Below are 27075 nucleotides of genomic sequence, written 5' to 3' on the forward strand. Positions count from 1 at the left end.
TCGAGTTAATATGTAATTCCACAGCCACCACCTTTCAAGTCAGAGGCAGTGCTCTGCTCTAGGACAAGATTGAAATTTATAGGCCAAGCTGTATGGAAATATGGAGAGCCAATTATACAAGTCTTTCCAAAAAGACTGGCCCCCACAACTCAGATATCTGAGAAGTATGCCACAAATCTTCCATAAATATTGTACATGAGGATTGGGATGCAATTTATTTCAGGCAGTTTTGTTTTGGCAACTTCCCTTAGTTCTTCAGAGATTAGGGTCACACCATGAAGATGAGAGTTTGAAGTCTTATAACAAGATTCATACACAAATTTAAAGATATGTCAGTTTGATTATTAGGGCCAGGAACAAGGTCCACAGGTGGCCAGGCAAGAGATGCAGGAAGTATTATAGCATCTCAATTTAAGCTTGCTTTCAGAACACCCTGCACTGAGCTCTCAGATGCAGTTAGTTACATCAGGTTTTAGATAGCAGGCTGATGAAAGGTGCTTTGGGTACTAAAGGTAATAGAGGAAGAGGCTGTTTGGGCCCCCTTCACAGCTTAGGAAAACCTTCCAAACCTTCATATTATTTTAATTGCCCTCTCCTCTGTTACAAATTCAGACCTTGCTGTCTACTGCTGAAAGACCATTGCTAACTGGAGGTCTGGCAGGTTTCTATCACCACAAGTACCATCAGGAGTGGAAGCAAGGGGTGAGGATGTGATTTTATAGTCCTAGAACTATTTACCTGACCACTTCGAGGAATGATCTATTAAAGGATTTGGGGGTGGTTGAATCTAAGGGCTAAGAGTGCTCTAAGACTATGGAGCATCAACAGAACAGGAGAGGACAGACTTCACCTTCCAGATGTTTTACAATTTGTGGCTTTTTTGTAGTTAAGTCCAGTCTCAGGCCTGTACCATACACCCTACAGCAGCAAAGGGAGCAATAAAGCTAGTTTTTCCCTCCTCCTTTCCAGGACACTTTTCCATTTCCATGTAACATTTTAGCACCAGGCACCATTTTAGCTGTGCCAATTTGCTTAGCAGCTGAATAGCCGACTCAGCTGGTAGAGCAGTGGGCTGTAAATGCTAGATTCCTAAGGCCATAATCTCAGACATTCTTTGAGAGGACAAAGCCCAAGGTTTCCCCACTCAAAAACAGATTAAACTTCTCCCCACACTGCACACCAACACCCGACAGAAAGAGGCCAGATTAGTGTGCAGGGACTGTAACAGTTCAACACACCCCCACCCACCCACACACCCAGGCATGAGGGGCATGTTGCTCTCTCGTTTTAAAGAGAGGCACATACAAAAGCAAATTTCCTGCTGCTTAGCCTAGTTTTGGGTTTTTTTGCCAATTTAGGCTCAGCAAGCAGATCACGGGAGTAGTCTCTACACCAGGACAAACAGGAATAGCACATTACTGTAGTAGCTTTTTGCTGGGTTTACAGGTTACAGATGCCTGCACATTGTGAGGTGAAAGCTCCTGCAGGCAAGTCAGACACAAATGTTATTAGCCAGCTGTAGTCCTCATTTGTAGTTCAGTAACATCTCAGGGCCTCAGCCTAATCAAATTTGGGCCCCAGCTGTGGTATAGACTACCACCGAGAGTCCCTGTCCTCAGAGAGCTTACAATCTAATTAGATATTAGAACCAGGGCTGACGAGAGGGGGGAAACTGGTACAAGTTACCGGGGCCTGGCAATCCGGAAGGGGGTCTGGGGCCCGGCTTCCCCTCCTCAGCCCTGTTTAGCCAGTCTACCCTTGCTGGGGGGCCCAAAAATTTTTTCACTGAGGCCCGAACCTGCTCTCGGCGGCCCTGATTACAACAGAAGTATTCCCCCTTTTAGACCTTGGAAAACTGTGCCCGAGAGGTTAAGTGACTTCCTGTGGTGTGACCTTGGGTAAGTTTGTGGCAGAGCTGGTAATTTAGCCCAACTACTTAGCCACAAGGCTATACTTCTTTAAAAAAAAAAAAAAGAGGATTCTGAACACATCAGCGCCAGGAAAGAAAGCAACACTCCAACACTGTAGCAGTTCTGCAGCAGATGCTCTTCCAAATGTTGACTTCCACCCACAATGCACTAATGAGAGAGTCAAAAAGGGGACCTGACCGTGTCCTGTCAGATCTACTGACCCAACACCTAAAATCCAGATGCTGTGAGCGGGGGAGGCCATGGGTCATCACCGACTCCAGCCCCTACTCAGCCAGGGCCACCTCCAACTTTTGTTGGGCAGCTGCAGTTCCCAGCCCTGTCTCTGCAGGCAAGTCCCTCCTGACCTGGGCAGCAGCAAATGATGGTGGGGTGGGGGTAAGAGTGGACAGGGGTGGGGCTTCAGGGAAAGAAGCAGGGCAGGGGAGGTTCCAGCACTCCTACTGGAATGTCTGGTTTTTAAATATTACCAAGTTGGCAACCCTAGCGCTTCCCCTGCCTTTCATTCTGTAGAATAGCAAGGAAGGGGTATTAAAGTCACCTTGCCCTACCATGCCCTTTTAGGAATGGAAGGATAAAAAGGTTAACAGAGAAAGCTTGTACAATCAGCCATTATGCAGCAAAACACCCAAGGGCTCACTGCCCCATAAAGCCAACCTATATGGAAGTCTGACCATTTCATGTCCGTAATAGTCACAAGACCATTTATTTTAAAGCTAGACATGAATTTGTTTTTTACTGAACACATTTGAGGTACATAAATGAGATGTAGGATGAGAGTTTTAAGGTCCCCATTCTTATTTTTTCAGGCTAATCTGTTAGAGGGCCTGTCTCCAAGCCACTTATAGGCACTGTCTACAGATGATGTACTACTCTAAGAACGGTTTGGTTCCCCCTAGTATCACCCTGCTACTGTCAAGTGCTCCAACACATGGTCTAGATCAGGGGTAGGTAACCTATGGCATGCATGCCAAAGGGGGCCCGTGAGCAGATTTTCAGTGGCACTCACACTGCCCGGGTCCTGGCCACCAGTCTGGGTGGACTCTGCATTTTAATTTAATTTTAAATGAATCTTAAACATTTAAAAACCTTATTTAACTTTACATACAATAGTTTAGTTATATATTTTAGATAGGGTTACCATACGTCCGGATTTTCCCGGACATGTCCGGCTTTTGGGGGCTCAAATCCCAGTCCGGGGGGAAATCCCCAAAAGCCGGGCATGTCCGGGAAAATCGGGAGGCTCGGCCGGGGCCTCTTTGTCCGGGGCCGGGGGCATGGTGCCGGGCTGGGCTGGGCGCGGGGCCGGGGTCCGGGCCGGGAGCCGGGCCCGCGGGGCTGGGAGCCGGGGGCGCGGTGCCGGTCTGGGCCCGCGGAGCCGGGTCGGGGAGCCGGGCCGGAGCCGGGGGCTGGTCGGTCGGGGCCGGCACCCCAGGGCCCCAGCCGACCCAGGCTGGAGCCGCGGGGGAGGGGAGGATCAGCCTGGGCCGCGCCTCCTCCCCCCGCCCCCCTTACCTGCTTCAGGCTTCCCGCGAATTAAATGTTCGCGGGAAGCAGGGAGGGGGCGGAGACTTTGGGAGGGGGCGGAGTTGGGGTGGGGGTGTGGGCGGGGCTGGGGCCCGGGGGAGTGTCCTCCATTTGGAGGCACAAAATATGGTAACCCTATTTTAGACTTATAGAAAGAGACCTTCTAGAAACATTCAACTGTATTACTGACACACGAAACCTTAAATTAGAGTGAATAAATGAAGACTTGGCACAGCACTTCTGAAAGGTTGCTGACCCCTGGTATAGATACTGTTTGGCTTAAATTTGCCTTCAACAACTGAGTACCAGGAGTCTGAACTGTTGTATTGTCCATGTAGGGCAAGTAGTCCTCCTACTCTCCCAGAGTGCACTAGTGCAGGGTTCTCAAACTGGGGATTGGGACCCCTCATGGGGTCATGCAGTTATTACATGGGGGGTTGTGAGCTGTCAGCCTCCACCCCAAACCCTGTTTTCTATCCAGCATTTAGAATGGTGTTAAATATATAACAAGTGTTTTTAATGTTTAAGGGGGGTCACCAGTAGAAAAGTCTGAGAACCCTGCACTAGTGGTCTTTTCAAATCTTCCAAAATTGACAGTTTCTAAGAGCTGCTTTGAACCAGAGGAAACTGCAACAGAAAGTTTGCGAGCACCACTGTTGACATAGGGGGAAGTTGATGGTTCAGAGCCCATAGCGAGTGTGGACACAAACTGTTCATGCTTCATCTGGTTCAAACAGGAGCAGCTGAAGCCTCTAACAATGACAACGTTTTCGATCAATATCTGCCTAAGTAGTTCCTGTCAGGCGGGGTCAGTTTAACTAGGTCTGACCACAGCACAGCTGTCAATCTTGTTCACTGAACCAGGGCTCAGTGCAGTCCTGCCGCACATGGAGAGAAGCACAAGCTGTTCAGCATTAGCTAACAAGGAGAGAAACGGGATTAACAGTTTTGTTTCAGTTACTGGCAAGGTATTATAGGAGTGGACCTCAAGGTGCGGACAGATTTTTAAAAGCCTACTCTTTGAGGTTACTTATCTTTGCTGTCCAAACAGGATTGACAGGCAAAACAATACAAACTGCTGAGTCTGTGAAGAGTGTGATAAGCCAAAGGAAGCAACTTCCGTTCAGCTCGTTTTCAAGGAAAATGTTGCACAACCCAGCCAGTCCTACAGTTGTGAGCTGTCATTTTAGATTATTTTGTAGGGGAAAAGTTGCAGTGAAAGGGGAGGAGAACACAAAGCCTTAGCATTAGTTGGTGACTAGAGAACATTTGCAACACATGACTCACTGTTTCACTACAGTAACCAAGAAGAGAAGTGCAGGGGTCCAAGAGAGGCTGGGGAAGAAGGGTAATGACCTGTCACTGTAGTATCTTGACTAAAGCCTATGGTTCAAACTTGTGTGGATGGTTCATTCTAAATAAAAAGCTAGTTAAGCTTTTTTAACTTAACAACAAGTTTCTCTATAGTATTTAGAGACTGAAGAAAGACTTCTTTCTGTAAAGCTAAGAGATGTTATCTACAGCTAGCTCATTCCACTGGGCAGGGACACATTCCAGGTGCATGCAATCCTGTGCTAATGAGTCACATGCCTTGATCTCCGAACCAGACATGCTAGCAATGCTACTGGCAACTTAAAGATAGGTCTGCACTAGACTTCTGTAGGTTCTCCTCTCCCCCCAAGCCAGCACAGTTAGCTGCAGAAGTACTAATGTAGACTGGAGCTTACTAGGATGTCTACAATACAGTTTCTACTGCTGGTCACACCATTGTAGCTGAATGGGCACTGAAAGGCTTACATGCCTTTTCCTAGTACAGACAAGGCTATGGAGGAGAAGTGACTGGACAAAGATCTGCATGTGAAAATATTATTTGCAGACCTACCTTGTTCAGTACACAACTTTATTTCAGCTAGCAACAGGAGGCCGTGATTCAGCCGGGGGGAGGGAGGGGTGGAAGGGGGGAAAGAGAAAGAATTAGCATGAAGGTTGTTTTACTCTTGGGCTCTAGAGACATCTAGTTATTTTCTCCTTCAAAAAAAGGGATGTGAAGACACCCAGGGACTTTTTAATCAGCATGGGGTTGCACACTCAATCTCTGTACCATAATCAAATCCTGCAGAGCTCCTTCCTGTAGAAGCAACCCGTTGCATAACTAGCATGTCATATCCCTTTTGTGCAGCTTATGCCTCAGAAAAGCTACCACCCTTCCAGTCTTGGTGGAACAGATTTTTCCTTCCAAAGTAAAGAATTCAAACATCTGATTTGAGCTGGAGTCTAATTAAGATGGCCCTCTGCCCTTAAAGCCCCAGCTAACAATGCAGAATGGGGAGCCTTTAACTTTATATTAGTCTTAACGGCGGAGAAGAAGTCTGAACTTCCATTCAAAGCCTTCTTCTCTTCCTTCCCCAACTTGTGATTGGAGTAATCAATGTATTGGTAAGAATGGGTATCATGATCCCCCATAAATCTGAGCATCAAACTTTTTTTTTTTGTTAAGCAGCAACTAGTATCTCCCCCTCCCCTGCCCCTAATGTGGGCCTTGGCTGCTTGAGAGGTCTTATGTGTGGATCATGATGTGGGGAAAGGGGGAGAAAAAAAAACACCACACAGAATAGGGACAAAAATAAATACAGGAAATTTTAAATCTTGTGTTTGTTCAGGGCCTAGCACAGCTGGGCCTTGGTTGATCACTGGGTGCTCTTCCTGGCTTCTACTGCAATACAATAAAATGCTGTGGGATTCCTTCCTTTAGTACAATTGCTCTTAACCTCAATTCTGTAAGTCTATATTTCTGACAGTCAGCTAAAGAGTAGGACGTAGCACGTTTGTCATGTATGTAGGTTAGGCAGAGAACACCCATCTTTCCCCAGTTCGTACATCACTGTGGGGCTTAGGCGTCCAGATGCCTGGTGCGAGGCCGCAGCGTGCATCCACAGAGGCAGAAGCAGGCAGCCAGGGAACTTTTACTGTAAACATTTAAGCGCAGAGGGAGTTCAAGCACCTACGTGGCTCAGCCACAGCTCAGTGGGAGTTTTGTGAATCCCAGTGGGACTAGATTCTAGGATCTAGATGCCTGAATTGGCAGATTGGTGCTTAAGTCCTTTCGTGAATCTAGCCCTAAGTGACTTGCTGATAGTCAAAAAAAGTCTGTGGCAAAGCAAGGAAATGAACCCAGGTCTCCCGTGTCCCAGACGAGCACCCCAACTACTGGACTGTGCTCTCTCAGAGGAGAGGCATTCAATGGGAAAGTCTCTCTTACCTTCCTAAAGTGCCTAGACCCCCATGATTAGTGAATCTGTTGTATTTGGGGCTGTTCCATGTGTGAGGGCTCTCAAAGACGGGACCTCAACATTTCTGCCGAACTATGAGAGCAGGTGTGGAGAAGAAAAAGGAACCTCTCCAGCACCCACTACCCAGATGGTCTGAGGGCCTCCTCCATCCAGTGAGGCTCCCTAGGGAGGGTGGGAGAGACAGCTGGAAGATATCACTTCACCCATACAGTGGCACTTTAGGCAGCTGAGTGGGTGGTGGAAGATGCTGGGACAGCTGGGCAGGAAAAGTTGCCCGAGGTAGCTGACTAGTTGCAGGGGAAGCATCTTTGCATGGCCCTGCCTGGAAAATGCCAAAGACAGCAGGCTGGGAGGATGGAAGTGATTAGTGCTAGTTGGGGCCCATGTTCACCTCCCCTTGCTACTGGTGTTAGTGTTTCCTCAGCTCCAGCATGCTGCAATCCAGTAGAGGGAGCAGCAGGTGGAGAGGCAGACGCCACCTGTAGAGTGCACTCTAGCAAGAGGGGCAGAGTTAAGGTTGCTTAGATGCCTTGATTATGTATTTCTAGGCTTTCAAGCGTTTGGACATTTTGGATAACTGAATTTCCTGGATTTGGTGATTGTTTCGGTACAGAGTGTTCATAAGTTTACCCAGAAGTAGCAATGTTCCCTCAACTCTGACTCCAGCTTATATGCTTTTTTTTTTTTAAAACCTGGTTTCCAGACAAAAAGTCAACTGGTACCATCAAGGGCAAGTGAGGCTCCCAAAATCAAATGCATTTGCCTACCATAGCTGCAAATTCAGTCTAAGCACCACATGACAAAGTCAAGTGCTTTCAGCAACCCATGTAGTATAGCTATTGTGCAAGTCCCTGAATTCTGTGATTGATTTTATACAGTACTACATATTTTTAACATTGTAGATTTTCCCAATATTAAGGATGCCAAACAATTAGATGTTATAGTTTAAGTTATTGCAATAATAAATGATCCCATCGTTTACATAACGGCTTGGCACTCTAAAGTCTCAAATAACCACATCAGTACGTTTGCTTTGCAGAACTAAGGGTAGGTCTACACTTACCCGGTAGTTTGGCGGCGAGCGATCGAACTTCTGGGTTCGACTTATCGCGTCTTGTCTGGACGCGATAAGTCGAACCCGGAAGTGCTCGCCGTCGACTGCGGTACTCCAGCTAGACGAGAGGAGTACCACGGAGTCGACGGGGAGCCTGCCTGCCGAGTGTGGACCGAGGTAAGTTCGAACTAAGGTACTTCGAACTTCAGCTACGTTATTCACGTAGCTGAAGTTGCGTACCGTAGTTCGAATTAGGGGGTTAGTGTAGACCTGGCCTTAGACTCAGCATGTGGACACTAGCAGTAAGAATATACTACCCATACTTCTGTCATCAATTTTAAGCACGTGCAAGAGCTCCCGATTAGGAAATTTAGTTATTAGCTAGGACACTGGAACAAGAGCCAATTGCTACTAAAAGTGTCAACAGGATGCATCTCATTTTATGAAGTGGCTTTGCTTTTAACCAGTTATCTTTAAAGCCACCCCTCTTTTCATGCAAAGCAAGATCACCTAACTTCAGTGAAATGTATGCTGGCTGCTAGATCTTAGAGATCGTAGCCAAGAAACAAATACGGAAGAAATGTTATGAGCAAGCTTTCACAGTTAGTTGTATTTCTATTGGACACACTATAGCACTATGATCTAGAGTTTTAAGAGAGAAAAATAAATCTCAATTCCATTTAATTTCTGATCCTCACGTTCTTTAGATGAGATTTACCTGCATCTAGTCCGGAAAACTTACTTTGAAATAGTCTAGGACATCACTAGCAGTAATCTTAATCATTAAGTGACCTGCAGATACCAATATAAATAATTCAGAAGTAGAGCTATGCTGCATGCTTCAAACACTAGGCATCCAGTTTCTGATTGCCTTTTAGTTTTACTAAGGTAACGTACTCAAACCTTCATTTACTAGAGTATATGCAGTACAAAGAAACAGAAGGTTATGCAATATTGTAAATAGTTGTGCAACCGGAATAAAGTCAGGCCACGCAAAAGTTAGTTCCAAAAGCAGCATTAGCTTTGCCACATCAGTCCTGAAATTTTAATGTGTTTTATAAGCAGTCTATTAAGTGAGGCATTTAACCAGAAAAACAGGACCATACACTACATGTGTGCAATGCATGTTAGTGTTGCTATTAATACCTTAATAGCTGCATTTCCCATTACGGATTTTAACTGGGGAAGCTTCGAGTTGCAATTACATTAATCTGTACTTTAAGCAAAGAAACTGAGGGTAGGTCTACACCAGCGGTTCTCAAACTGGGGGTTGGGACCCCTCAGGGGGGTCATACAGTTATTACATGGGGGGGTCACGAGGAGTCCGCCTCCACGCCAACCCTGCTTTGCCTCCAGCATTTATAACGGTGTTAAATATATTAACAAGTGTTTTTAATTTACCAGGGGGGTGGGTCATACTCAGAGGCTTGCTGTGTGAAAGGGGTCACCAGCACAAAAAAGTTTGAGAACCACTGGTCTACATGGGAATAAAAGACCCACAGCACAGCCATGGCTGGCCCACATCAGCTGACTGGCTCATGGGGCCAAGAATTGCTGTGTAGACAGGCGGGCTCGGTCTGGGGACTCAAAGCTCTGGGACCTTCCACCCTTGCAGGGTCCCAGAGCTCAGGCTCCAGCCTGACCCCAAATGTCCACACAGCAATTTCTCAGCCCTGGAGCCAGAGCCCTGTGAGCCTGAGCCAACTGACCTGGGCCAGCCATGGGGGTTTTTATCCCTGCGTAGACATACCCGGAGAGCAAGATGATGTTGCCCCCTGTTTAGTGTTACTATTTTAGCCTTATTTGTTAAGCACCTGAGTGAGGTGACTGGACTGAAGGGCAAACGCCCACCAGTGTTACTACTGATCCAGATTGTTCTCCAAGAGAAGTCAGAAGGGCTGTGCCCACATAGCTCTGAAGATATCCCACTATTGTAATTCCACTGACACTAGCACTAGTGGAAGTAGTGTTATTGATGGGCTACCAGTGTTTCAGGTTGAACGACATGGCAGAGTGCTGGCAGCCAAACCTATACGAATGCTCCCAGCCAGTGAGATTAAGCAGAGTGAATAAAAATCATTTTTTTAATTTAAATTTGATTTTTTTGATCAAATGTTTGAGGAAAAACCTCTCTAAAGATAGTTTTAATTAAGATACATTATAGCTCAAAGATAGCCCATCATGGAATAGGGATTATAAATTCTATAGTGCAAGACAATATATTCATGTAATGTTTAAGAAAAGTTTTGTAAATGAGTTCCAATAGTTCATGGATTAGGGACCCAATTTTATGGGGTTCCACGGGCTTCTGTATAGCTTTAGGTTAATTTTTCTATCTACCCAATGGGACTCAGTGCTCAGTCTGAAAGATACCATCAGAGATGCTTAAGTTTTGCAGTTCTCAGGACTGTGGTTTTGTGTCTCCAGAGGCAACCTGCTTGTTAACAGCAAAAATGTTTTAAAATAAATATGTAGAGGTGAGAAACAACAGACCTCAACTCTGTTGTCCCTCTGCAAATTTGTGTACAGTCAATCCCTTAGCTCTCTCTCTAAAAGTGCAAAGTTTCAAAAAGTCCAATGAATAGAAGATTGTTGGGGTGGAATATATCTGGACAAGGAGAAGAAGTCTGGAGATAAATGTGAGAAGCGAGGGACATATGCTCGTTTTATTAAAATATTATATGTTTGCTGTTGAAGAAAAAAATCCAGAATACATAATGTTGTTTTAGTTAAATAAAACAATTTAAATGTCTGTCTGGTGATGTTCTCCTCCTAAAACAGCATGGCAAGAAAATCCTCCAAATATTAATGATTAGCCTGTTGAATTGGAGATATTTATGAAGTCATTGAGAGGTGAACTCTCTCCTTCAATTACCTTTGGTAAATGAAATAACCAAACAATCATTCATTTTCTGATATAGCTGTAAAACTAATCTGAAAAGTTCTCAAAATAAAATCAGTTTAAAAATGCACAGTGTGTAGGTTTCATTTTTAGAAGGTACATCTACCTCTGAGTGGTGAAGAATATGTATTAAGGTTATAACAACCAACAAGAATGCACTTTTATGTAGAAAATGATTAAATTGAGTCTTCCTGACTAGTGATTTAAATCAATTTGATTTAAAAGTGAATCCACCCTTAGTAAAAGTGAATCCACCCTTAGATTAAGTAAAACTCACAGCCCTTCAATGTATAGAACTGATTTAACAGCAGCAGAACAGGCCCCAGTCTCGTTTCACAGCAGCTCAGGTGGAGGTTTGAGACTCTCCATCCAGTCATCAGCACTGATGGTTGAAGGTCTAGCAGCATGTAACGCCTGGCTTACAATGCGTGGGCAGATCTGCATGCAGGACAGAACCATTAAGCAATAAGAGTCTTGACTACAGTAATTGTCCAACCAGACATACTATAGCAGTTATGGATCTGTTCCAGCTATGCTAGGAGTTGTGCAATAAGTGCAACGATCCCTAAACCCTGCAGATGTTTGCAGAGCTGCTGCGTATGGGTACAAATGATGACCATGCATCACCCATTTGTGTTTCAGCGGTACAGTTCTCCAACTCAGAGAATGGGTCACAATCAACTATGACAGCCAGCCTCTTTAGACAGAGCCTATTCAAGCATTACTACAGTCAAACCCAGGTCCTAGGGTTTGGGCCTTATAACAACTGGTCCATACTACGAAGCTCCTTTCCACTCCACATGAAAATGTAACGCAGCCAGCACCAAGCAGGGAGAAAGCTGCTGAGTAGGGCTTACCTGCCCACCCTGCCTCTCAGCAACAGGTCCCAGTAGCCTCATCTACCAGCCGTGCTCTCTACAGGTGGAGCAGAATTTAAGAAACCTCATTTCCCCTAGAAAAGTCCTAGCAGCAGCAGCCACCAGAAGGAAGCAACTCTTTAGTCTCTAGGAGCAGCACTATTCTTGGACTGTTAGCACAGTGATGGCTCCTGCTAGGAGAACTATCTGAGCACCCAGTCACTTTCCCTCTGACACTTGCCACTCACATCCTCCACCAGTATCAACCCAGGGCATCAGGGGACTGAAATCAATCCACTTGTCCTAGAAAGGTTAACTTCTTCACCTAAAAGCACCTAGGGCATTAAAGTGTACCCAAAAAGCTACCTGCCCAAGGACTAAGCCTGCTAAGTATGACCATCACACCTACACCACCACACTACTGCTCAAGTAATATCCCCTGTAATTTAAGCCAGCAGTTCTCAACTAGGGGTCTGGGGCTCCCTGGGGGGCTGCAAGCAGGTTTTAGGGGGCCTGCCAAGCAGGGCTGACAGACTCACTGGGGCCCATGGCAGAAAGCTGAAGCCACGGGCCCCAAGCCCCACCAGATGTGGCAGAAGCTAAAGCAACTTAGCTTTGCTGAGCCACCTGTGGCATGCAGCCCCAGGCAACTGCTACCTTCTAACAGCAGCCCTGGCTTTTATATGCAGAAAAACAATTGTTGTGTTACAGGTGGTGCACAGAGTTTTTATAGCATGTTGGGGGGGGGACTTCAGAAAGAAAATGGCTGAGAACCCCTGATTTAAGCAATACAGTAACTGTCTGGTTGTGTTGCATGCCTTGCCTTCTATTTAGGGCTTATTTTGAAGTGCAACATACTGTTTGAACAGCAGAATAGAATCAGTCCTATCAGTTTCACTGGTACTTGCTAAATATATTCCTGTTCTAATATCTGACCAGCTATAAGGCAGTATGAGCACTATAGGACAGTATTTATCAGGTAAATCGGTAAGTAAGTGAGTTGACCGAATAGTTACTTTTAAAGTATTGTATCTTTTCCTTTCCTGGCTTCACACCATTTTTCCTTCCTCTAATAGGTCATGCTGTCCTTTGCATTCCATTTCCTGCTTCTTTATTCTACTCCTTTCCCACACACACACACACACACACACACACACACACCCCTCCTCCTTTCCATGTTTTCTACTCCTTTCTTCTGCTTTGAAAAGTGCGCTACGAGTGTGGGCAAATGTATGCCTATCCCACAGAGATCCATCCTCACATGGGTCTTGGAAATTGTTAGCCACTTGATACCCCAGGGACTAAGCACAGATCCAATGCAAAGTTGGGCAGGAGTGGGCACGGTCTGAAAAAAGCCAACTTTCTCTCAGCTACTGGAAAAAAGTAGAGTTAGAATTCTTACAAGTTTCAGAATAGCAGCCGTGTTTGCACCTGGACCCTGCCTGGGGATTGACATATCAGCCTCTTGCCACTAGGTGTCACATGTTTGAAGCCACCCCAACTCCTGGGGAAAGGAACACTTTTCTCCCAATCCCCACCCCCTTCCAGATCTTCCTGATTGCTATGAAGGTTGGCAGTGCTGTCCACTACTCTACCACTCCCTCAGTGTGGAGAGGGGAGAGAGGTTGCTGGAAGAATTCTTCTGTCACCCAAATGCTGTCTATATACGGGTTTACGTTAGCTTAACTATGTCGCTCAGGGAGTGTGGATTTTTCACACCCTTTAGCACCTTAGCTGAGTCAACTTAAATTTTAGTGCAGCCCTGGCCTTAGTCACCCTGGGCAAATGATCACTCCATCCTCAGCCTCCTTGAAACCAGGAGTCAAAAGGAAGAGGCAGGTTTGATTTCCCCTCTGGATGACAGACTTAAGTTGCTGGGGAGGCCACCTACTCCAACTCTGGACCACTTTGCCATCTCTAGACATCCTCTGGATTTGAATAACTTTAAGCAGCTTGCCACTTGAATTTGTTTTTAAATCAGTTTACTTAACTCCCAATGGTCATCTCTACCCTTTCCCTTTGCTTCCCCCCCCCAAACTAGACCAGCACACCACTCCTCCTAGTCCTTTGCCACCTCCAACCTATCCTACTCACACACCCATCCCCTTCCATCACAGTGTAAACACATGGTCTCAATTCCCACCAAGAAGCTTAACTTATGAAACAGAGGTCAGACACCCATCCTGCTTGATATTTAGGGCCCAAAGACATTCAAGAACAAGTAGGATCTAAGCTTTTGTTTAAAGTACTTACCTAATCCTAGAGTCACAATTGGAAGGTTACACAAACATAATCAGCACAGTTGCCTCCCTGACCCTGCCAACAGCTTGAAACAGTGATTGAAATGCTGCTTCCCACTAAGTGCACTGGGATGTTAATGCCACTTTAATGTCAGCATAACCATTTAATTACAGATTGGGGGAGAGACCAGAAGTGAAATCCACAAAGAAAGAAATCGAGGAAAGACAGAGGGAGTAGGAACATCTGTGGTCCTAAAAGCGGGCCAATTTTCTGACTACATGATGCTACTTCTAGATGAAATATTGATATAAGCAGCAGTGAAAGTAGTTTAGTTACTACAGTGAGACCATGTTCTGTCTACCCTTGATCTTCATTCAAGTCTCTCAAAGACCCCAGGGAAAACTCCATCACAGATTGACGGCTGGGAGGTATTGTAATTTTAAGTTTATTCCTGGCCCACAGGCCATAAGAACTGTCCTCCCCACAACACAGCTGAAAGGGGCTTTGTCTACACTGATGCAGAGAAGGCTTTCTAGTCATTTTAAGACAATTCCATTGAGCTAATAGATGAAGAAAGCACCTTTTTTGTCCATGCTGATAATCTCAGCGTACTGAAAGAGAGCTTCTGAGTGAATGTGTCACTTCAGAACCGAAGTAAAAAGGAAAGCCAAGTGAGATGTTATGGTTGCTTTGAAGTGTATTACAAAAAATATGTGCAGGTTTAATTTTCCTCGTTTTTACTGGAGCATTTAAATGTAAGGTGCCCCTTAAAAGCCACTCTCTTCCAGAGGAAAGTTTCTATGACTCCAACAGGAGACACTGCTTCAGACATTTATAATTGTCCCCCCTCATCTCCTCCCCAACTAGTTATGGTGGTCTGATCTAAGGGCAAGACTGCTACATTGTTCAGTGTGCTAGAAGTATAGCGAGCATGGCAATTTTCACAGGAAATGCTCAGATTAAAAGCCACCACAGACGCAAAAGTTTATGTTTTGTACGGCCAGCCAAGGGGCTTATTCAATGCTCGGGCAGTTTACTGCTATAAAAGGACATTCACACGCCATTTTCCCAAGATATTAAACAAGCTAACACGAACTACTGTTAGTTAAAGAAAAAGTGTAGAGTGGGCTCTGAGTCATCGTGGGGTGTGCCAGATAAGTATAACTCTATACGTTTCTGTTTTAAAGTTCATTTGAATTGGCACAACAGTTAGAAATCTGCATGTCCCAGCAGATACTACACTAAGCTAGTGCCAGTCATATCCAGGATGATGGTGAGCGTCCTGTCCTCCCACAAGAGCTCTAACATGCCAAGTCCCTTAGGGCTCACTGCTCCAAGGTATCAAGATACAACCATTACAAGAAAACTATCAACATGGACTGTGATTAAGGATATGCAGCCTGTGTTTCATCTAGAAATCATGGTGGTCTCACAGGTAATAGCATGGACTCTGGATCATAAAAGAAGATCAGCTGTCTGAAACTGACTCCAGAAGAGACTAAAGCAATGCTAACTGGAAGAAGTAATCTTATTTGAGCACCAGCAGTTTATATGCATTACCTGAACTTTCAGTTATTTGTTCAGTACTTCCATGAAACATTCAATATAGTTTATTATGACATTTTGCTCTCTTTTAAGGCCACTGCAATTTCTGCCCTTTGTTTCTCTTCCTTCCCCAGCCTCCTTTCTTTCTTTCCCTAAGTTTGTGCATCATCTCCTTTCTCCCCTCTATTTTCTTCCCTGCTGCAACTCACATTTTCCCCCACCCCCTTGCAAGCTTCACTAAGGCCCCATCCCTCAGTCTGTTTAACTGCTGATCATTTTAACAGTGCTGACATAAGCTTTAGAGTTCAAACCCGAAGAGTTTAATGGGGGCTGGGAGAAATTCACCCCTCTCCGTCATTACTTCAGCTGCCTGCAGACTCAGGAAGACAACAGCACATCAGTTACACTTTCCAAATGTGATCAAAGTTTTCTTTGCAACCATGAAGGCTAGACCGACCAAGTGTCAGCCACATACGTAGACAGAGAGGCCAGAACCTGCCCACAGGTCAGGTATTTGGCTTAAGTCATATACTGTTTTCATGCCCTTAAGCACTCCCTTGGTACTTCATTGGAGCTATGGGTATTAAGCTGAAGTTCCTTTTCCTCCCTACTGTATAAATACAAAATCCTAGAGTACAGGGAGCATTTTGTTTAAGGCATTTTGGTTTTCAGCTTTCAAAAAAACCCAAATCACTCAGCAGTTCCAGGACAGTTACTCTGTACTGCCTCCACAGGTCTCAAGTGGATAGAGTCAGTCCTCACCGACTCTGGGGAGGGGCCATGGTGTGTTGGCTGGGCTGGTGCTGGGGAGGGGTAGCTCAGTACCATGGTACAGACACTGGTGCAACCAACACACGCACACACTCCAGGGGAATTTAAAGCAGGGCCAGTCAGCAGAGCAGGGAGTGAAGACAGGGACAGGGCGAAGAGCACAGCACAAGGAGGAGGCAAACAACAGATCTACCCCTGGGCAGAGCCCAGCCAAGGGGAAGGGGCTCCAGGACAGGCAAGAAGGCAGCCAGCCCCACCAGTGGGAGGAAATCAGTCCCCCAGCAGGGGTGGCTCAGCCAGCAACCCCTTGGCAAGGGAGGCAGATATTGGGGTCACAGCCCCACTGGGAAGAGGAACCAACCCCCTCAGTACAGGGCTCTGCCATCCAGCCCAAGGGGGGGAAGCAGCCCCAAGTGAGAGGGAGCCTGGGGTGGGGGGTCACCCCCCCCAGGCAGGGGGAAGCAGTCCCAAGGGAGAGGGAGCCTGGGGTGGGGGGGTTGTGACCCCCAGGCAGGGGGAAGCAGCCCCAAGGGAGAGGGAGCCTGGGGTGGGGGTCACAACCCCCCAGAAAGGGGGAAGCAGCCCCAAGCGGAGACATGGGGGGGTCTGAGCCCCCCCTCGTACCTTCCTCTGCTCCTCCACCTCCTCGGACAGCGCAGCCATAGCGCCTGCCGCTCCTTGCCCACAGCCACCCACTTCCCTCAGCGCCCGCGGCGGCTCATATAGGCTCAGGCCACCTGACCCACGCGAGCGGGGCCGGGCACCGCCTCCTCAGCGCCTCCCCCACCTTCCCAGCAGCACGCTGGCGGGCGGGCGGGCGGGCGGCCACCGTAGAGATCCAAGAGCCTTTCCCACAAGGGGGAGCACTCGCCTGGCTTTGGGAGGCCATTTTGGATCCGGGCGGGAAAGCGTAGCTGGGCACGTACGCTTGGTGACCCTGCCCTTAGGTCAGAGGGCAGCGAGAGACGCCCGTCTCCGTCACGTGTTCACACCGCCCCTCCTATCACAACCGTAGCCTCCCGCCGACGTAAATCTCAACCGCCGAGCTCCGCGCCGAGGGGGGAGGCGAAATGCATTGTGGGCGTTGTAGTTCTCGGGATCCAGGAGCTGTACAGCGTATAGGCTGAGGGACGGGGGGAGAGAACTACAAATCCCGAGAGGCGGCGCGCCGTTCTGGCGGGAAGGTAGCGGCGGGCCAGGCGCTGGGCGAGCGGAGGTAACGGCACTAACGGCTGGAGGGAGGGCGACCGGATGGGGAGCGGGATAAGGGCTACGAGCTCCGTGAGAGAGATGTGTCCGGCTGGGCAGAGCCGTGTCCCCCTATGGCCAGGTCCCCGGTGGGACAACAGCCTCCCGCTGCCGCCGCCGGCTGGGGGAGCTGCCCCAAGCCGCGTGGAGACCGACCTCAGCTCTCCTCAGGGAAGGAGACATCCAGTGCTCTTCACCCCTGGACCTCCCGGCGCTTTGCAAAGGAGGACAGCGCCATCATCCCCATTGTATAGATGGGGAAACTGAGGCACGGAGCGGGGAAAGTGACTTGGCCGTGGCCACCCCGCAAGCCGGTGGCAGAGCTCTCCGGACTCCCAGTTTGCTGCTGTAGTCGCTAGGCCAGGCTGCCTCATTGCAACACACATCCCCGGAGGGAAATTTTAATTTGCTCTGTTTAAAATCAACATCCAGGAAGGGGGACTCTCACCCCAATGTAGTGGGAACTGGCAGCACGGGTTGCCTAGTGGTTAGAGCACTGGACTGCTTGGGGATCTTGGGCAAATAATTTTGCCTTTTTGTACCTCAGTTTCCCCATCTGTGAAAAGGGCTAGTGTTACTGACATTCTTTATAAAGGGCTTTGAGCACTATCGATGAAAAGTACAACATCAGAGCTAGATACTATTGTTATAAATAAGTTGAACGATGCTCATTGCAGTTACCACTGAGGTGAAATTAGTGGCATGTATTTGCTACCTAGTAGGCAGCAGTCTTCTTGGCATATGTCAACTCTGAGCACGTGACCAGGATTCATCACCGAATTTGAAGGGGTAGGGTTAGAATTTTTTTTTCATTGTCCCTCTGTACAGTGAGTGTGGGCAGAGTTTAATTTTCCTTTGTAAGTGATCATGAGTTCTTTACACACAAACATCATGTGATTCAGGGCATAGAGCTTAGTATTCTCCGCCATAAAAACTCAAGAATTCCTTTAGTTTTTATTAGTCAGAAGACTTTCTTCTGTGTGTCAGCCACTAGAGGGCAATGGGCATATTAGCAGGTAGGTTAGAAATTTCCCCCAATCCCTAAGGATGGTATTGTGAGCAAGGGAGAACAGATTGTTCCATTGTAAAAACCTGGGTAGGGAGACAGTGCTTCCCTGAAACAACTTGCTTTTAGTAACAAAGTCTGACCTTTAGATATCAATTTGCTACGCGCACCGCTTCCCATCATTTCATACACAAGGTAGTACATTTTGACAGTCTTTAGAATGTATACCTCTGTCATAATTTACAAACATCACTTCTTATTCTTTGTCTAGCAAGTAGCAAATTATGACAGGTAACTGACCTAAATCAGAAACTGGAAATAATTCTATTAAAAATGAAGAGTGGTCAACAGGATTAAAGAAGAGTGCCTATTGGCAAGAACGGATCGTTTTAATCAATTCTCTATTTGTTAAGGTTCTGTTCAGTGATTTATAGCAAACATGAACTATAAGGCTCACAAGAAGCCCAAGGTGGACTGACTTAAAAATTGTGTCTGAGAAGAACTGAAACTGATGTGTACTTAATGCAAAGTATAGTACTTCTTTACATGACCAGAAAGAATAAATGTATTGCTAAAAAGAAGGGATAAAGCCCCTATTGTAGGAAGAGCAAAACTGGCAAAAACCAGCCTGCCACCAAGTAAAAATGAGAAGTAATATGAAAATTAATATTCAGATTTTACTCAAAACCTGTGCAATTAATTTCAATTAGATTAAACTGGGTAGAATTTAGCCCATTGCATAAAACCAATCTACAGCATTACTACTCATGATCTAATTTTGGCAATAGTTGCACACCTTGTCTTAGTAAGAAAATGATTGGAATGGATTGATTTGCCCTTCCCTACTACACCTGACTGCTCTATTCTTGTGTGCAGACAGAAAACTAAACTTGACAAGAGTCTGAATGTCAGGATGCTCAGAGCAAGATTCATGTCAATTTCCCATTGTTGCACACTGGAAAAGAGCGAACAGATATAAGAGGACACAGCAACCGTAACAGGACACAACACAATCCTAATTTTTTTTTTCTTTTAAGTAGATCAAGATTTTGACATTCCTTTAAGCTTCAATACTGACTTCTCTGCTATACAAATGTAATAATAGGGAAACTGTATATTTTGGTATTCAAAATGTCATAGTAGGAAAGTTTTCCTTTTTAAAAGTACCTTGTTTTTATTCTAAACCAAAAAAAAGGACAATAACTATATTGACCAGGAAGTTATGATTTATTTTTCATTTCTACTACATACCTTATGGTTTCCCAAAGGAGTTAACTTACATTATACAAACAAGTGCAAACAATTCTGGGCTGGAACAGTTTGTACTGGTTTTTCCCCCCTCCCCCCCTTTCTCTTTTACAGTTCACGATGTAATCCTAAAATTACTAGCAATTCCCTTGATGAACTGATAGTAAGGGATGCACCTTAACTAGAACTGCATAAGGTCCTTTGTCACTAGGATTGCTCCATCTACTAAGCTATAAGTGCTTTTGGGCACAGCTCTTGCAAGTTGTCCTGTGAGCCCCATTGACTTAATCAGGACTCCGTGTGAGCGCAGGGATGTCCCTATCCAGAAGAACTTGTAAAATCAAGACCTTTGTATTTTTTTTCCTAGTACTCCTACTGTTTGAACAGTGTGTGGAGTGTTTGAGAAATGCAGTGAATGAAATGAAAAATACTGAAGTGTTTCAAGAACAAAGCAGTTCTGTTAGCTTATAATACATATTGCCTGCATGTTTTATTTGCAAAACATGGAGTGAAGTAACTGATTGCTAAGTGGATAGTTTTCAATAGAAGAAAACTTGGGCCCTAATACTGCAAGGACTTGTGCCTATGTTTAATTTTAAGCCTACTAGAAAACACACTTATTTCAATGCAACTGCTCCGGGTCAGAGCCAAAAATTGCAACTACAACATACTTTTCAGAGCCAGGCTATAAACTGACTATCTTGGTCTGCAGCTTCTATTAAAGAAATATCCTAAAATGTTTTTGCTTAAAAAGAGGACTTGTTTTATTCTCAGCTTGGGGGGGAAAAATCTAAAATTTTAATTTAAAATATATATTTTCCAAAAGAGCTTAAACTGGTATTTGAAGATAAACTAAAAATATTTGCAATCTCCCTTCTCTTAGGCTTCTCCAAGTCTCAGCTCTCCAGATTCTAGGCTGTACATAATACTGCTGGCTGCCTTCTCACATGTACAGAGAACAAACACATCCACACCATTCCCGAAGAGCTCATCTGCCCTCTCTAGTCAGTTAATTCTAATGCAGGGCCTTGCTTCTGTCTAGCCCATGTAGCTTGTGTCTTTCTCCCTGCATGTAGTACCATCTTCTCTGTACCTTCCTACAGTTTTGCTACTGTAAGAGCCTTCTGCACTACAGCTTCTCCCACTTGCAACAGCCTTCTTTTATCTCTCCACCGCATTTCAAATCTGAAAACGTTTTTTCCTCTTGTCTATACCTCTTATTTTATCTTTCCATCTGCTATTATTTCTCACTATTACTGTGTTGTTTAACTCAAAGTGGTAGGAGTTCAGTTGATATGAAAGGCACTAATGAATACTGTGCAGCTTTCACTTGTAAAGTGAGATGATAGCTTGATGATGCTAAAGTGCAGTAACTCTTCAAATCATGGAAATTCTTTTTCTACAGTAGGAAATTATGGAAGGTTATGAATGCTCCTAACGGAAGAAAGAAAACTCTGTTTAACCATCTATACATGCTGCTTCTGGGAATGAAATCCCTCGAGCTATTAACCAGAAAATCTGGGAGACTAAAAATGCTGTTGACAGAACATTTTTGCAAAAATCAAGTCCCGTATGTGTGCCTGTGTATCTCCTCCTACCTTTGCAGCAAGAAGAAAAAAGAGAATGGTTATGAGCAAGTTGACCAAGAAAGATACATGAACTTGGTCCGTTCTGTCATATCTTCCAAAGCCAGCCCTCAGACACCAGAAACATTGTTTGAAGAAGATAATCTGATATATGGACCAGTGAGTAAGTTTAAGTCTCCAGTTAAGGATGTTGAAGCAAAAATTCCAAAAAATTGGGTCCCTCTGGTAAACTCCAATAAAAGAACTTTGCCTCTAAACAGTGACCGAAAGCACCTGCTGAAAGTCGGTTTACAAAGGCACAAGGTGCCCAGTGTGACGAGTGTTCTTCAGCAGACCATGCCGTTGGACCAGGCTTTCTACCTGAAGAGGTGGAAGCAACGGATGATTCTGGAACTTGGAAAAGATGGTTTTGCAGAATATACCAAAAGTAAGTCTAACCAAAATGCTTCTAAAAATAATGGGCCAGGCTCTCAGCAGCATAGCAGCCGGATCTGGCCCTAGAAGACACACATGTTGCATATCCATATAGCAGCGTCCATTTCAGAATCTCAAAGCACTTTACAGGAATGCCTGGTATTAATGGACCACATTTTGAGGCCTTCCCTGATGGCTTATTCAGGGACACTGCCATTGACTACAAGAACCACAGGGGTTGAACCAATAACCTAATAGTACTTAGTGGTAAAGTGGGATTAGAATTTAGGAGTTCCTTGCTCCAAGCCCCATTATGTTGGTAGTACCTGCTAGAATCTGCAACAGGTTGATGCTTCCCACCTGATTTATGGAGTTTGACTAGAACTTCTACAGATAGAATAATCTTTTTTTTCCGTGTTTGGGAATCAAGTAGTTCACTGCACTACATAACACCACAGTGTAACAATGATTGTCTGAGGGTCATGGGACACTGAGAATTTTTGGATAACTGGAGATGACCGTTCTGGAGACTTTGATATTTGCATTCAGGGACCCAGACCTGGAGTGCAGACTTCAAAGCCTGATGGCCAGTTATCTGATTATAGACCACTGGCTGTCTCAACAGCCTGCGGCTCTTTAGCTAAGTGTCTTTGGTCCTGCTGTGTGTGCCAAACCAACCAGAATTTGGGCAGCCACTTGCCCAAGCTTGCTTGATATATTGAAGTCCTTAATGTGAATTCCAAGTTTTTCTGTGAAGTCCTAGTGCATATGAAGTCTTTAATTCATAAAGACTCAACTGATTTCCCCATGGTCAGTGGAGCTAAGGCACCATAGTCCTGCTGAAACGCCCAGTCTTGGGGATGCTGGCTAGCTCTTTGACACTTCTTACATAAATTTTTGCTCAACTGAAAAGCTGAATTTGCTGTATTCACATCCCGTCTGTGTTCTTGAATATTTTCATGAACAAACATACTAGCCAGAATGTTCTACAGAAACAGTAAATTTTAAGCAGCTATCATTCCTAACTCAAACCTTATCCTAAGAGTTATGTTCAGTCAGTTAACAGGTGCATCCAATTAAAACTAACCATCACAGCTTTGATATCAAATACAATGAACTGCTCACAAGCATTGTACAGGCCAAGACTGATTCATAGAAATTGTATGGCAAATATGTTTGACTAAAGAATAAATCTGACCACATCGTAAATTGCTCCACTCAATTCATGAATACAGAGGCTAATTTAGATTAATACCTTAAATAATTCCATTATTTGTTTCCTTCCCCTTCCTATACCCTTGAAGCTGTCTCAGCACCAAAATGGGGCTGATTTTTAGCTAAGCTAAGCTGATTGCATAGTAGTTTTTAAAATGCGTATTTATTCCATATATGAGCATTGCTTATTAAGAAAGAGGTTTTAAAGATCTTTTTTCTGTCATCTTTCATAGACATCTTCCTTCAAGGAAAACTATTCCATGCAGCTTTGGAATCTGTCTTTTTGTCTGAAGAGGTTCCGTTGAAGGAGCAGGAAAAAGATAACACTGTCTCTGGCTACTTAGCAAGTGTGCAGCATGTCCTGGGAGACATCAGTGGAGTAAAAGCTCTTGAAAGTGCAGTTCATCATGAGACTCTTCACTATTTAGGCCTTGTAGATTGTGTGGCTGAGTATCGGTGAGATGCTGGTTCTCCTATTATACCCCACTGTGTTTTCTATGACTTTGGTCACCAAACAGCTGGCTTGTGGGCCAGATCTGGCCTATTTGATGTTATGTGGCTCAGATGGTAGGACACATCACGTAGCAGCTGGGAGGTTGAGTGGACTGGGGGAGGAAGCCAGAGAGACTGTGGCGCTGAAGAGGCATCAAAGCAACAGGACCAGGGATGGAACAGGGGAGGTCAGGCAGGTTCAGAATGAGAAATAGGGATGGGAGGAGGAGAACAGGGGAGATCACAGATTGCCCTGCTAACAGCAGTGCTGCTATTCTTTAGTGAGTAACCTCTGCACACCACTGGAGCATCACATTAGCACGAAAGGGCTTAGTGAACCAAAGTGGTGTCCTCTAGAACTGCCACTGGTATTTGTACTTATTGGTCCCTGGATCTAATCCAGCCTGTGCAGAAGGAGTTTATAACTTAGGCTGTCACCAGCAATGTAATAATTACAAGTGACACCTCATCAGCAGGAAACAGGAGAAATAGAGTAAAGTGAGTGACTTACGTGTCTGATGTCATGTTTTTTCATTAGCACTAAGTTTTACTAAAATACTCCCCTTTTGCTTGGTTTTACAGAGGTCAGTTATGTGTGATTGACTGGAAGACTTCAGAGAAATCAAAGCCGTATCTCCGGAACACATTTGACAACCCACTACAGGTTGCAGCATATATCGGAGCCATAAACCATGATGCTAATTATGACTTCCAGGTCAGTAGGCCTACTACCTGCTGAGACAAGCAGGAGTGCTCACATCAACTTCATTTTTCCCCACTCACGTCCTCTAGTCATCCCCTATCCAATATAGAACTGCAGCTAGCATTTACACGCTTGTACCTGTCCCAACCTAAGCAAATTCCACCATCATTGCTGCTCCTGCTGCCTCCCTTGGTCAGCAGTATGTTGTCAGTGTACTCAAGGAACTTTCCACTCCTCAGGCCCTTAGCTAATGGCGCAGCTATTGAGAAGTGCTGAGCTCCCAAATCTCCAACTGAACTCCGTGGGAGCTACAGGTGCACGGCCCTACGGAAAGTCAGACCCTAATGCAGCAAGCCAATTTACAGTGAGAACATAGCATCTGGGCAATGCACAGCGCGGGAGAAGAACCATCCAGCTCCATGCTGCTTTGCGTGAGCGTGGCAAGTGAAAGGGGTGGAGAGGAATCAAACTCGAGAGCAGGCAAACAAGGAAATGAGCTCGTAACAAACATCCTGATTGCCTCGTAGAAGAGTGCCTTAGTCCACTGGCAGTTGAATGGATGTGGTTAAATGCTCTCCTTAAACCAGCCGGGAACATTACTCCGTTCCTTAGCGGTGAAGGGAAGTGGTGCCCATTACTCAACAGCTGAGGAAGGGATGTGTGTTTATAGACTCCAAAGAGGATCTGCTTGGCCTGAAGGAAGGCAGTTCCTGATTTGGAGAGGGAAGATTAAAGCAGGAGAAAATGACAGGATACCCCAGGGCCCTGTCGAGGACTTTCTAGGAAAGAAAAGATCAGTTAAGCTGAGGACTTGTATAATGCTATGGCAGGATCATTTCATTGAGAAATATAGGAAGTAGCTACATGGTTCTGTTCCTTTTTAAAAAAAAAAAAATGGCTCTGATAACAGGCCAATGATATCACTTCATTCTTCACTGTTAACTTTTTATGTTTTATTTGACAAGTCTGTTAGGTAGTGGAACATGCCGAAGTAACCATTTCCTTACAGCCTGATTTGCTGAATAGCATGGGCCTGAATCTGTACTGGTACAGGCAAAAATCGACTCAAAGTCAATGGGAATTTTGTCAATGTCCAGAACACGGGATTAGACCCTTAAGGCCTGATATGCAGGATTGCTCAGCACCTACAACTCCAAGTCAGTGGGCACTCCACACTTTGGAAAATTGGGCTCCTGGTGCTTTATTGTGAATAACATTGCTTATTAAAGTTAGTGGGGTTTATTTTAGCTTTACATTGATCTACATGGTGAAAATGCAATTTAATCTTTGGAATAGTCAACTGAACCTGCATAGTGATATTGAACTACTGATATCCTGCTTTTCATTGCAGGTTAATTGTGGACTCATTGTGGTTTCTTATAAAGATGGCTCCCCTGCACATCCACATTTCATGGACTCGGATCTGTGCTCTCAGTATTGGAACAAATGGCTCCTGCGCCTTGAAGAATACACAGAGAAGGAAAAAAACCGTGCAATTGAGACAAGTTAGAGGGGTGTGGTCTGAGCACAGAAGTGAAGCGGGAAGTCCTGAATTTTAATCTAGTCTCCGATACTGACCTTCTTTGACCTTGGGCAAATCACTTAATATCTCTGCCTCAGTGTCCCATTTGTAAATTGAGCCTAATACTTGCCTACCTTACAGAGGTGCAAAGAGGATTTAATGGGCCAACTTAAATTGGGCTGATATTTACATTTTGCAGCAAGCCTTTATAAAACCTGAAATCAATAGAAATGTTCCCACAATTAAAGAAAAAATCCAGTTAAAAGTTTATGTAAGCAAACTATCACACTCTTGCAGTGTTTGAAACCTAACCCCTGCTGAACTGAGAACATGAAAGTGAAATTGACTCTGAACCAAAGCAAAACTTGCATTGTCAGAGCTAGTGAAATGCAAACAATAAAGAGCATAAGTAGTGACAAGTAGACTGGATTTTAAACATTTCAGCTCTTGCTAATCTCTCATCTGTTTACAACATTATGTTGACAGTGTCCCTCTGAAGCCAGAAAAACTGCAAGTGCTAAGAATTAGAACTAAACCTGCATTAAGCAATCACTCAGGATGTTAAGACAAATTGGTTGCTTTAGCAGAAGTGGCCCCCAGAAAAAGAGCAGAAATGTAATTGGCATAGCTGAAGACGACCCGTAAGAGCCGCCTAAGACAAGAGGTTGCTCTAATGACTCTCTCTCGTACAGGTTTCTCTGCATCAGTACAAAGCTGGGTCTCTCACATAAAGCAAAGTGAGAATGAAACGGAGGCTTTGTACCTTAGGCCCCAGTTGGGCAATAAGTTCCATGCAAAGACTCTTGTGCCAACACAGCTCCGCTGATTTCACTGGGGTGTTGCATAGATTAAGGGGGCCCACCCATGCAGAACTAATTGCAGGATCAGAACCTTGGGATGTATATTGATGACAGTATATTTTTCAGAAACCTTATTTTGTGATTTTGAAATTTAAGAACTGAAGATTTAAGAACTGAACCCTGACGCTAGTTCTTAAATAAACAAGTAAAAACGGCAACCATATCCTTCATGGACTACAAAGGTATCTTGCTTTCTGTTGACTATGTTAAGTTGACTAAATAACAAATTTATCGATTAATAATTAGTCCTAAAATACAGGAGTCACATTTGAGACTCATTGCATAAAAACGAGTTTGTAAGAAGAGATGGTAACAAGATAGTGTTGTAAATGTTGAATAAACACTGAGCATTTCTTCTTAGGTGGTGTTGCTTTGTGTATGTGTCAACATTTCCTATTTGTTTCATTCCTTTGAATCATACACTTGAACTTTTCTTGTCATCACTCAGGATTACATATTTAAGAACAGCTGATGCATAATTTTAAAGACTACCAACCAGACAGTACCTGAAAAGGACTGAACAGGTTTGCTTTTGAACAGAAGAAGGGCCATGCTGGGTCAGACTCGTATAGCTCAACGGTTCTCAAACTGTGGGTCAGGACCCCAAAATGGGTCACGACCCTGTTCAGGCTGAAGCTGAAACCCAGGGCCAAAGCCCGAGGGCTT

General features: G+C 44.9%; 2 protein-coding genes across 5 annotated transcripts in view; one reads left to right on the forward strand and one right to left on the reverse strand.

Moving 5' to 3' along the window:
• SNX5 (sorting nexin 5) overlaps nucleotides 1–17055 on the reverse strand; it is a 40394-nt gene extending 23339 nt beyond the window's left edge. The window contains exon 1 of one of the 2 annotated variants that reach the window (XM_008173891.4): nucleotides 16987–17055. In XM_008173891.4, the coding sequence (XP_008172113.1) occupies nucleotides 16987–17004 (18 nt within the window). In that variant the 5' untranslated portion in view covers nucleotides 17005–17055. Of the gene's footprint in view, nucleotides 1–16739 lie in introns of both variants that reach the window. The other variant, XM_005287457.5, reaches the window with a different exon arrangement.
• MGME1 (mitochondrial genome maintenance exonuclease 1) lies at nucleotides 16929–26769 on the forward strand. 3 transcript variants are annotated; one of them, XM_005287459.5, is made up of 6 exons: nucleotides 17227–17331; nucleotides 20501–20621; nucleotides 21023–21630; nucleotides 23066–23288; nucleotides 23907–24039; nucleotides 25379–26769. In XM_005287459.5, exons 3-6 carry the CDS (start codon nucleotides 21042–21044, stop codon nucleotides 25535–25537), a joined length of 1104 nt encoding a protein of 367 aa, XP_005287516.2. In that variant the 5' UTR covers nucleotides 17227–17331; nucleotides 20501–20621; nucleotides 21023–21041; the 3' UTR covers nucleotides 25538–26769. The 3 variants fall into 3 exon arrangements, with proteins under 3 accessions (XP_023966355.2, XP_005287515.2, XP_005287516.2); XM_024110587.3 differs by lacking the exon at nucleotides 20501–20621 and having other exon boundaries at nucleotides 16929–17331; XM_005287458.5 differs by having other exon boundaries at nucleotides 17176–17331; nucleotides 20501–21630.
• Nucleotides 26770–27075: the final 306 nt, after the last annotated feature.

Source organism: Chrysemys picta, chromosome 3 (assembly GCF_011386835.1).
Source record: "Chrysemys picta bellii isolate R12L10 chromosome 3, ASM1138683v2, whole genome shotgun sequence".
Lineage (NCBI taxonomy): Eukaryota > Metazoa > Chordata > Testudines > Emydidae > Chrysemys > Chrysemys picta.

Bases quoted from the DNA above. Each gene is read 5' to 3' on its own strand.
- MGME1 (XM_024110587.3), top strand. From the start codon at position 21,042: ATGAATGCTCCTAACGGAAGAAAGAAAACTCTGTTTAACCATCTATAC. The intron at 21,631-23,065 runs GTAAGTCTAACC...CATCTTTCATAG, and splicing joins TTTTGCAGAATATACCAAAA to ACATCTTCCTTCAAGGAAAA. The intron at 23,289-23,906 runs GTGAGATGCTGG...TTGGTTTTACAG, and splicing joins GATTGTGTGGCTGAGTATCG to AGGTCAGTTATGTGTGATTG.